The sequence below is a fragment of the Trichechus manatus genome, unplaced genomic scaffold, assembly GCF_000243295.1.
Source record: "Trichechus manatus latirostris isolate Lorelei unplaced genomic scaffold, TriManLat1.0 scaffold00112, whole genome shotgun sequence".
Lineage (NCBI taxonomy): Eukaryota > Metazoa > Chordata > Mammalia > Sirenia > Trichechidae > Trichechus > Trichechus manatus.
In genome coordinates, this window is record NW_004444048.1 from 4,864,052 (window position 1) to 4,876,522 (window position 12,471).

A 12,471-nucleotide genomic window follows, 5' to 3' on the forward strand; every position below is an offset into this window, starting at 1 on the left:
TTGCTTTGATTTAAATCAGCTTCTCCTCCTAAAAGAAAATGCACATGTATCAATAGGTCCTATCCACCGATTTTTGGAGAAATTTATACTAAGGAAGAATATTATAAAAAATGGGATACACTAGGTGAGTAAATGAACTAGGAAGAAAAAGAATATAAAGTAAATTAATATAACTAATTTAGTGTGAGGAAAAGAGGATTAAGTGTATATAAAAAGTAGGACTAGTGATCAACCATGCTGATATTATATATCCCATGATATAATACAATGAGAAGAGCTCTTAACCTCGGTGGTATTCTTCTCAAAAACCATAAAATTGCCAGTTGCCAATATCAAAAAAAAAACTATTGCTGTCGAGTCGATTCCAACTCATAGCAACCCAGACCTTTCTTCTGAGGTGCCTCTGAGTGAGTTCTAACTGCAAACCTTTTGGTAGGTAATCAAGCACTTAACCATTTGCACCACCCAGGGGCTTCTTCAAATACCAAAAACCCTGTCTAATCATGAGGAAAAGCATCAGACAAACCCAAACTGAGGGACATTCTACAAAATACCTGGCCCGTACTCTTCAGAAGTAAGAAGGTCATAAAAAAAGAAGAAAAGACTGAGAAACTGTTACGGACCAGAGAAGATCAAGGAGACAGGATGACTAAATGCACCCTGAAATGAGATTCTGGAACAGGAAAAGGGCATCAGTGAAAAAACTGGTGAAATCCAAACAAAATCTAGAATTTCATCAATGGTAACGAGCAAATGTTAATTTCTTAGTTTTGACAAATGTATCACACTTATATAAGCTGTTAAACTGGGTGAAGGAGAAGCTGAGTGAAAGGCATACAGGAATTCTCTTTACTGTCTTTACAACTCGTCTGTATATCAAAAATTATTCCAAAATTAAAAATCTGTCTTTAAAAAATAGGCAATATTAGATCATTAAAGAAGTTTTATGCTCACTTAAGATATAGCCACTGCAGTGCTATTAATACTGTTCTGATTATATAGCTTCTATAGAAAAATAGTTGTCCTCCAGTTTTTAATACCCCTTTGAAAGTGTTTCTGTGTTAAAACTTAGTTGCCTCTGTTCATACGTGAGACAATGTGATGCAGTCAAAAGAACATTTTATTGTATAACTGTTTCTATTTGGGAAAATCATTTTAACCTTTTTGGAACTTAGGTTCTTCATTCAAACAATGGGGAGAGTTGTACAGATTTACTCTTAATTGCCTAGCAGCTCCAAAAATTTATGATTCACTTGAACAAATCACAGAGTGGGTACGAAAAACAAAACAAAAAAAAATTCAAAATTAATTTGAGAATAATCATTTGTGTTGCTGAAGCAAGAGGAACTGAGGTAGCTGAACTGTTGATATGCTATTGTTTCTACACGTTATCCAAAAAATAATAATAAGGAAGGGTGTTCTGGAAACTTGGCAGAGGAATCTGGAAATAAAGAGGTGCTAATTCTGGGAGGTGATTCTGAGAAAAAGCAATGACCTTTAAAGCCAAAGGGAATAGGGGAAATACATTCAGGCAGAGAATGGTTTAATGCAGGAGCTGTAGAAGGATAAGTTATACAAAAAGATGGAGCATTAATGACAAGATCTGCTTATGGCTGCTGACCAGAGTAAAGGCAAGCTCAACTCAGGGGATTGTCTTTTGAGGCTCCGTTGCGATGGGGTTCAGAGTCATAGACAAGCCTGGACTTTAAGATAAAAGGGATCCCTGAGTCCCAAATATGAACGGATCCTCTGATGATAAATGGTTGAGTATAAGACTAAAAAAAAACCAAACCTGTTGCCATCCCAACTCATAGTGACCCTATAGGACAGAGAAGAACTGTACCATAGAGTTTCCAAGGAGCGCCTGGTGGATTCTAACTGCTGAACTTTTGGGTAGCAGCAATAGCTCTTAATCACTTCACCACCAGGGTTTCCAGTCTAAGACTGGAGGTTGAAAATGAGAGCAAACTAGCAAGGATAATGACCTAACATATTAGATTACGGAAAAGCCAGGCTTCCAGGGGCAGGACAGAGCACATAAAAGAATGATTCATACTTTGAAACAGTGCCAGCTGAATACTCTGAGACCAAGTATCTGTATATACAGTAATTACTTACTGGTTACAGAGCTGTTACCCAGTGGTTCCCTCAGGTGAACACATTAAAATGACCTTTGAATTTTAAGACAACTCACCTTACTGGGAAGGAGGAAAAAATAAAAGAAGACCAGAAGCTCTAAAGGTTTATCTGTGTAAGATTAATCCCTCCTGACTGACAGCAGATAAAAAGCTACCCAAGCTAGTGACAATGAAGTTTAGGGATCCCTGAGAACCAAATTATATCACATGATTCTAGGGAAAGTTTGGATTTCTCATCCAAAAACAACTAAGGGCTATTTTTTGGGTGTCTACTTCAAGAGCAGAGGGTCAGCGAAACAGAGGAAGACCCTCAACAAGATGGATTGACACAGTGGCTGCAACAATGGGCTCAAGCATAACAACAATTGTGAACATGGCGCAGGACTGGGCAGTGTTTTGTTCTGTTGTACATATGGTTGCTATGAGTCGGAACTGACTTGACAGCACCTAACAACAACAACAACACTGCAAGCAAAGCTCTATGCCTAGGAAATGCCAAAAGAATAAAACAAAATACTGTCCTTAAGGAGTTTATAATGGAAGGGTTGTTGTTGTGTGCATCAAATGGATTCTGACTCATAGTAACCCTATAAATATATAATTTAAGGGTAGAGTCAAATACATTGGTGCCTGGGTAGTGAAAATGGTTAAGCACTCAACTACTAGCTGAAAGGTTGGTAGTCTGAACCCACCCAGAAGCACCTCAAAAGACAGGCCGGCATGGTGATCTGCTTCCAAAAGGTCACAGCCTTGAAAACTATCAGGAGCAGTTCTACTCTGCACACATGGAGTCGCTATCGTTTGAAATTGACTCAACGATAACTAACACCAGCAACATCATTTGTATCTGGGCCACTGATAGTTCAATGGTAAAATTCTCATCCCCCACGCAGGGGACCCAGCCAGGTTCAATTCCCGGCCAATGCACCTCATGCACAGCCACAACCCATCTGTCAGTGGAGTCTTACATGTTGTTGTGACGCCGAACAGGTTTCAGCAGAGCTTTTAGACTACGACAGACTAGGAAGAAAGGCCTGGCTATCTACTTCTGAAAATGAGCTTATGAAAACCCTATGAATCACAATGGTCCAATCTGCAACCAATCATGGGGATTGCCCAGGACCAGGTAGTATTCTGTTCCACTGTACTTGAGGTTGCCATGTGTCAGGGGCTAACTCTACAACAGCTAACAACAACATCATTTGTGTAATATCTTAAAATATGTTTTACGTATATTCTCTCAAAATATTTCAAACCTCACAAAACCTTGGTTCCTGTTCTTATCCACCCCTACTCCCACTGGCCAATGACAGATATTCCCTGAGGCTCAAAGTGAATAAGTGACCATCTGAGATGACACAGCCGCAAGTGGTACAGTCAGAACCTGAACCCCATGATTTTTCCTGTTGCAAATACAGATATGTTGTCACGGTTTGTGTTTAAATTGTTTTCTTTTTGTCTTTAATGCTCTATAGTTCATAAAGGTATGTCTAGCTGTGGATTTGGTTTTATTTATCCTACTTTGAACTCAATATGCCCCTTCAACCTGAAATATTGTCTCAAACTGACGGAAGTTTGCATCCAAATCCTTTTATATATTGCTTCACTCCCATTCTCTTTCATTTTTCTTTCTAGAATTCAATTAAAAAAAACAAACCAAACCCATTGCCGTTGAGCCAATCCCGACTCAGAGCAGAACTGTCCCATAGGGTTTCCAAGGAGCACCTGGTGGATTCAAACTGCCCACCTTTTGGTTAGCAGCCAAATTCTTAACCACTACGTCACCAGAGTTTCCAGAATTCAATTAGAAACTGTTAAACCTTCTCAGTCTGTCCTGCAAACCTGTTACAACTGTGATGGTTAAGGTTATGTGTCAACTTGGCTAGGCCGTGATTCTCAGTGGTTTGGCAGATATTTTGTAATTATCCTCCATTTTGTGATCTGAAGTGAGCCACCAATCAGCTGATAGGCCAATCAGCTGAAAGCCAATCAGTTTCCTTGGAGGTGTAGCCTGTATCCAATATACATGGATGTTCTGGCAAAGCTCTCTCTGGATCCTACATCAAACTCATCACACTCTGACCTCCGGTTTTTGGAATGTGAGCCAGCAGCTACCACCTGACCTGCAGATCTTGGGAGTCACTAGCTCCCTCAAACACGTGAGCCAGCAGCCTTCCACTTGACCTGCTGAGTTTGGTTTCATCAGCCCCTACAACCACACAAGTCAGGAAGAGCCTCCGGCCTGATGCCTGACCCACAGATTTGGGACTTGCCAGCTTCCACAACTGCATGAGCCATTTCCTTGAGATAAATCTGTGTATGTGTGTATATATATATATGCTTCACTGGTTTGCTCCTCTAGAGAACCCAGCCTAAGACAATGACTCATTCATATTTTTCTTCTTTGTATCTGTTTATGCTACATTCTGGGTGATTCCCTCAGATCTATTTTCCACAGCACTGATTCTCTCCTCATCCTTATATGATATGCTAGTTCATGTTTTTTAAAACTACCTGTTCTTTTTTCATGCTGTTGTTCTTCCATTAAATCCCTGGGTGGTACAAACGATTTGCATTTGTCTACTAACCTAAAGGTTGGCAGCTCAAACCCACCCTGCAGCACTGCAGAAGAAAAGCCTGGCAATCTGCTTCTGTAAAGATTACAGCCAAGAAAATCCTATGGAGCAGTTTTACTCTGACCACTTGTGGTCACCATGAGTCAAAATCAACTTGATGACAATGGGTTTTGATTTTTTGTTGATGTTGTTGTTGTTCTTCCATTAGGGTTTCTATACTCTCTTATATCTTTTAAATCAATTTACACACAATTATTGTACAGTCTGTATCAGGTTGTTCTATTAGCTCTTGTTCTTGATTACTAATAGCTTGTTTGTCAAAACTGCTTACTGCCTCATGCTAGTTTTATTGTGAGTCCATCTTAAGTTGAGATTGTTTATTATAAGAAGACCTCACTTGCCCGGGTGAAGGCAGTGTCCCTGCTGAGTAATCTTGTTGGTGTTTCTGATGAAGGCCTAGGAGAGGGGGGCAGTTAGAGGGGGAGAGGAGTTATCTTCCACAGTTTGTTTTACCTTAACTTCTCCACTTGGGAATAAATCTGGATCTCTTATCCAAAGTAACCAGTTCCAGTTAAAGAGCATTTATTGTGCACATCACTCTCTCTGCAAGGTTCTGAGCTTAGAGAAAATTAAATAAATAATCTATTCCTCTAACAAGATATTGTGTAAAGTGCCTGATACAGGGAGTGAGACAAACGTTAGTTATCTCCCTTTCACAGTGCAATGAGTAGCATTTCTTGACTTGAGTGTGTGGCTCTGGAGAATCCCTTCAGCTGTCTCTCCAGTTATTTATCCTTTATTAAAGTTGCTTTTCACCATTCATTTGTGAGAATGAATGCTCACATAGAGTTCAAAATAAATGCTGTTTTAAAAACAATTATTATTATAAATATACATAAACTACGAAATTGATTAGAGTGAGTTTTTATTTACTGGTTTTAGTTTTCTACGATTCTCTACAAATTCCATTAATCCTTCTTTCATAATAGTTGAGTTATAATCAATCTCTTATCATGACTGATTTCTGAATTGAGGAGATTATCAAGCTACATCTAAAATTATGCTTAAGAAAGCATTCTAAGACAATTGTTAGGTATTACACACTATCCAAAGTGATACTTTAAAAGCTAAGCTAACATATCACTGCCGCTCTCCAGAAAATTTTATAAGGATAAATTAAATCTGTTAATGAAATATTATAAGAGTTGTATTATAACTCTCACAGAAATATATATATAAATATTATATGGCAGTATTTACGGTCTTAAAAAGTAGACTTTCACAATTAATTATCAAGATTTTTTTAATGGATAGACTAATAGCAAAAACAAAACAAGCTTGAAATTATTACTTCATTGTAAATCCCTCAATATGTAAAAGAAGAAAAATGATGGGAAAATTTTTCAGAGACTTTTCAGTGGACACATTTATATCTGAAAATTTCATATTGAATAAAGTTTATTATTATTTATTTTTAAACACAAAAATAATCCCCCTTAGATGACATAATCAAAAATACGTATTTCTTACCTCTAAACTTCTTGGGAGGGTTGGTAAGGTCCCCCGCCTCTGGGTGTACCACACATCTATCATCCACCAACCTAGAAGGAAAAGTATGTTTACATTGTCAACAGAGACATTTTCATAAGGCATAGGCTAAATGTGGATATTGCATAAATATTCACAAAATTTTAATACCATTCTTAACTAAGAAACTTTTTAATGATCATCGGTTTGTAGAAAGATTTAGTTGTATCAATATTATCAATATAGAGCAAGGTTCATAAAATTAAAAAATAACAAGCATGGTTAAACGGTAGGAGGTTAGTTAGACAAATCATGATATAGCTAAACCATGGAACACTACAAAACTACATAAAATTATATCCAAAAAAAAGGTACTGGCCTGCAAGACATTTATAATATGCTGTGAAAATAAGTGGTAACCGATCAATAAGATCATATATGTTTAAACACACACACATACTCTACACATACATATATATGGAATGAAGCACAGATACTAAAATATTAACTGTGGCCAAATTATCCGTGGTTTTTATTTTCCTCCTTTTTTTTTTTTTTTTCTCACTGTGTATGTGTTCTTTTGTTTGTTTTTTTTGTTTTTGTTTTGTTTTGTTTTGTTTTGTTTTTTAATACAAGGAATGTGTAAGCTTATGAGATCAGGCTTATAGAGTGATCACAGAGTGGAATAGTTACGAGCACTCAGCACACATTCAACACTTTCTGGCTAAGTGAAATTGGACCACCTTCTTTATATCTATAAAATAAGGAGTGTTGGTGTTAGTTGCTTTTGAGTAGATTCCAACTCATAGCAACCCCGTCTGTGAGTAGAACTGCTCCATAGGGTTTTTAAGGCTATAACCTTTAAGAAGCAGATCACTAGGCCTGTCTTCCAAGGCACCGCTGGGTGAGTTTGAAGTGCCAACCTTTCAGCTAGCAGTCAAGTGCTTGATTAACCATTTGTACCACCTGGGGATTGCTAAATAAGAATAACAGTACCTAATTCATAGAACTGTTAGGAGAATTAAATGACCTAATATTTATAAAGTTCCTGGTACAGTTGCTGACATATAGTAAGCCCTATATAGATATTTAATAAGTAAAGGAAATCAAGAAACTTGCCTGCAGGCAGGGCCAAGATGGAGCAGTAGTTGGATGCTTCCGCTGGTCCCTCTTACAACAAAGACCCAAAAAAACAAGTGAATCAATTATATATGACAATCTAGGAGCCCTGAACATCAAAGGCAAAGCTGAGGAACCGGACTGAGTGGCAGGGAGAGGAAGAGATGGTTCGGAAGCACCGAGGAGTTGCCAGACCTGACCAGGCAGGAGCCGGCACCCTGCAGGCCAGATCGGCTGCGGTGTGCAGTAGGCAAGCAGTGGCATTCCAGACGTGTTTTACACATTAGGAGAGACAAAGTGGCAAAGATTCTACTCAGGCATCCAGAGACAGTGAAAAGTAGTGCTCAATCGGCGAAAGATAACTACATGCATTTAACCTAACACATGGATCAAAATACACCCCATTTGGGAAGAACCTCTATCCCATTTACCTGCTCCCTCCCCACTCTACACCAGGTCCCAGGCCAGCTTCAGCGACTGCCACTTCCCCTGGGCCGGAAGTAGGACCCGTCATGTGCCCTGAGCCATTCTCCCAGCCATGGAGAGGGAACAAATTAAGAAACAGGAAAAGATAATCAGCCAGCTCTCCTAAGCCGGGAACTCAGGGCAGGAAAACCTCTCTTGCCTAGGCACAGGCATAAGGGGTAAACAGACTTTGAATGCCTTTCACCCCTGCATAGACCTGTGTGGGCCCATTTCAACAATGTAGGCCCTCATTACCACAGTACAACAAGGTATATACTTGAAGCCTAACTTTATCAGGTATACAGTGGAGTGGTAGGTATGTGACACTTGACATCGCTCTGCCCATTAATCAGGGTCCTCAATTACCCATATCAGGAGCCTGAGGACTGGTGGCTCCACCCACTCCACCTAGCCACCTACAACAGGGGTCCAAGAAAAAGTGGCAACTCCCAGTCCTTACAGCCAACAGCACTGGGTACTCACAGCTCGGCTACAAAACCCAATTACCAACACACTCTAGAGAACAGGGACGCGCTTTCCTCCCAGACACTAAGGGGCAGCCATCAGCCCCCTGCCTTGCTCAGCAGCTGACATCCTACTGCAGCCAGATACCTATGCCTACTCCAATCACCCCTGCCTGTATACGACTGAAGGTGAGAGCCTGCACCACACACTTGGTAACCAACTATCTGGACACCTGAGCAGAATCCATACAAGACAAGTAAACAGACTCACATACCTAGTAACAGATTTAACCACCCAGAGTCAGGACATTAGAGATTCAAAGGCGCTCATAATCAAACTAGTTCACACAAGCAGCCTATTTTGGCATATCAAAACAAAACAAAACAAGGAGCTAGGACACAGTAAGCAAACATAAAATAAACAAATATAATAAATTATTGATGGCTTGAAGACTACAGTCAATATCAAATCACATAAAGGGACAGATCATGATGTCTCCAATAGGCTCCCAAAACAAAGAAATCAAGAATTTTCCAGAGGGGGAAGTGGGGCCAAGATGTAGAGTAGTCAGACACATCCGGTGGTCCCTGTTACAACAAAGACCCCAGAAAAGGTAAATCCATTATATCTGACAATCTAGGTGCCCTGAACATCAAAGTCAAAGTTGAGAAATCGGACTGAATAGCAGGTGGAGGGAGAGACCATTCTGAAGCAGTGAGGAGTTGCCAGACCTGACCCAGCGGGAGCCAGAGCCCTTCAGCCTGGATCAGCTCAGGGTGCACAGTAAGGAAGGCAAGAAGCAGCACTTGGGAGGTGTTTTCCACATCGGGAGAGACCCAGTGGCAGATAGTCTACTCAGCCACCCAGAACCAGTAAGAAGCAGGCTTCAAGCGGCCAAAGATAAGTACTTGTGTCTGGCCTACTGTGCAAATCAAAAACACCCCCCTTAGGGAAAAACCTCTCTCCCATTTACCTCCCTGTTCCCTGCTCTACACTGGGTCCGGGATGGTTTCAGAAACTGCCGAGTTCCCTGGGCTGGAAGTAGGACCCGTCACATGTGCTGAGCCATTCTCCCAGCCTTGAAGAGGGAAAAAATTAATAAACAGGGGAAAAAATAATCTGCTCGCTCCCCTAAGCCAGGAATTCAGGGTAAGCACAACTCCTTTACCTAGGCACAGGCATAAGGGATCCATGGACTTTGAGTGCCTTTCCCCTGCACAGACAGGTGTAGGCCCATTTCAACAGCATAGGCCCTCATTACTGCAGTACAATAGGGTATATACCTGAACTCTAACTTCAACTGTTTCAGCTGTGAAGTGGCAGGTTCGTGACATTTGACACTGCTCTGCCTATTAGGGTCTTCACCTACCCACATCAGGGGCCTGAGGACTGGTGGCTCTACCCACACCACCTAGCCACAAGCGACGGGGGCCCAAGAATAAGAGGTGCCCCCCAGTCCTTACAGTCAACAACACTGGGTGCTCATAGTCTGGCTGCAAAAACCACCTACCCACATGCTATAGGGAACAGGGACACACTTTCCTCCTGGATACTCGAGGGCAGCCATTGGCCCACTGCCTTGCTCAGTGTGTGTCCCCCTGCTGCAGCCAGATGCCTGTGCCTACATCAATCACCCATGCTTGTCTAGGACTGTAGGTGAGAGCCTGTACCACACATTTGGTGGTCAAATACCTGGACACCTGAGCTGAATCCATACCGGAGCAGTGGGCAGACTCCTGGGCTCACACACTTAGTGGCAGATCTGGCCACCTGGTGGCAGGATGTTGGAGCTTCAGGGGCACTGGTGATAGGGTTACCTCATATGAGCAGCCTATTTGGGCATATCAAAACAAAACAGAATAAGAATCTGGGACACAGTAAGCAAACATAAAAATAAATAAATATAATAAATTATTGGTGACTCAGAGACAACAGTCAATATCAAGTCACATAAAGAGGCAGACCATGATGGCTTCAGAAAGCTCCCAAAATAAAGAATCTAGAAATTTTCCAGAGGAAGAAAATTTCTTGGAATTACCAGAGGCAAAATACAAAAGATTAATATACAAACTCTTCAAGAGATCAGGAAGGAAATTTATCAAAATGCAGAACATACAATAGAGGAACATAAGATTAGAGAAGAGCATAATGACAAATTTAACAGGCTGGAAGAACCCATAGAGAGACAGCAATCAGAAATCCAGAAGATTAACAATAAAATTTCAGAATTAGGCAACTCAATAGAAAGTCATAGGAGCAGAATTGAGGCAATGGAAGTCAGAACTAGTGAGACTGAAGATAAAGCACTTGACACCAACTTATTTGAGGAAAAATCAGATAAAAGGATTTTAAAAAATAAAGAAACCATAAGAATTATGTGGGATTCTATCAAGAGGAATAACCTACGTGTGATTGGAGTACCATAACAGGGGGGGACAACAGAAAATACACAGATAATTGTTGAAGATTTGTTGGCAGAAAACTTCCCTAACATGGAGAAAGATGAGAAGATATCTATCCAAGATGCTCATCGAACCCTACATAAGGTAGATCCAAAAGAAAGTCAACAAGACGTATCATAATGAAACTTGCCAAAACCAAACATAAAGAGAGAATTTTAAGAGCGGCTAGGGATAAATGAAAAGTCATCTACAAAGGTGAGTCAATAAGAATAACCTCAGACTACTCAGCAGAAACCATGAAGGCAAGAAGGCAATGGGATGGCATATATATAAAGACTTGAAGAAAAAAAAATTGCCAGCCAAGAATTATATGTCCAGCAAAACTGTCTCTCAAATATGATGGTGAACTTAGGGCATTTCCAGATAAACAGAAGTTTAGGGAATTTGCAAAAACCAAACCAAAAGTACAAGAAATACTAAACGGAGTCCTCCAGTTAGAAAATCAATAACATCAGGAAAAAACCCAAGACTAGAACACAGGACAGAGCAACCAGATATCAACCCAGATAGGGAAGTCACAAAAATAAATCAAACCTAAAACACTGACAATAAGGAAACAAAGAAGTCAAAATGTAAAAGATGACAACAGTAAAACAAAAAAGAGGGACTAAAAAATGTAGACAGATTTTTTATATGAACAGGAAGTCAAAGCAATGTAAAGAAATAAAAGACTGGTTTAAACTTAGAAAAATGGGGTAAATATTAAGGTAACCACAAGGGAAACTAACAATCCTACAAATCAAAATAAAAAACAACAAAAATATAAAGGCTCAGCAAATACAAAATCAACAACAATGAAAAAGATGAAAATAAAATACATAAAGAAAAACAACTCAGCAGAGAACATTTAATGGAACAAAGAAACTGTAAACAACGCACAAAAAAAGACATCAAAATGACAGCACAAAACTCACGACTATCAATAATTATGCTGAATATAAATGGACTAAGTGCATCAATAAAGAAACAGAGAGTGTCAGATTGGATAAAAAAACACGATTCATCTATATGCTGCCTACAAGAGACACACTTTAGACTTAAAGACACAAACAAACTAAAATTCAAAGGATGGAAAAAAAATATCAAGTAAACAACACTCAGAAAAGAGCAGCAGCGGCAATATAAATCTCTGACAAAATACACTTGAAAGTAAAATCCACCACAAAGGATAAGGAAGGATGCTATATAATGATTAAAGAGTCAATACGCCCGGAGGACCATAATAAATATTAATGCACTCAATGACAGGGCTCCAAAATACATAAAACAAACTCTAACAGCACTGAAAAGAGAGATAGACAGTGCCACAGTAGTAGTAGGAGACATCAACACACCACTTTCGGTGCAGGACAGAACATCCAGAAAGAAGCTCATTAAAGACATGGAAGATCTAAATGCTGCAATCAACCAACTTGATATCATAGACATAAATCGAACACTCCACCCAAAAGCAGCCAAGTATACTTTCTTTTCCAATGCATATGGAACATTCTCCAGAATAGACCACATATTAGGCCAACAGAATCCAAATACTGAAATACTACAAAGCATCTTTTCTGACCATAAAGCCATTAAAGCAGAAATCAATCACAGAAAAAGCAAGGAAAAAAAGTCAAATACCCCATAAAACCAAATGGGACTAACGAGGCACAGCAGTCCAGGGACAAGGGCTAGAAGGCAGAAGGGGACAGAAAAGCTGGTGATAGGGAACCCAAGGTT

The 12,471-nt window shown here is 39.8% G+C and overlaps 1 protein-coding gene across 1 annotated transcript in view; it reads right to left on the reverse strand.

The window, feature by feature from the left end:
- Positions 1-12,471, reverse strand: part of ITPR2 (inositol 1,4,5-trisphosphate receptor type 2) — a 596,492-nt gene that overhangs the window by 523,944 nt on the left and 60,077 nt on the right. Inside the window, exons 2-3 of the mRNA XM_023738100.1 lie at positions 7,361-7,411; positions 6,245-6,315 (exon numbers count right to left, since the gene is read on the reverse strand). Of these exons, the coding sequence (XP_023593868.1) occupies positions 6,245-6,315; positions 7,361-7,411 (122 nt within the window). The remainder of the gene's footprint in view (positions 1-6,244; positions 6,316-7,360; positions 7,412-12,471) is intronic.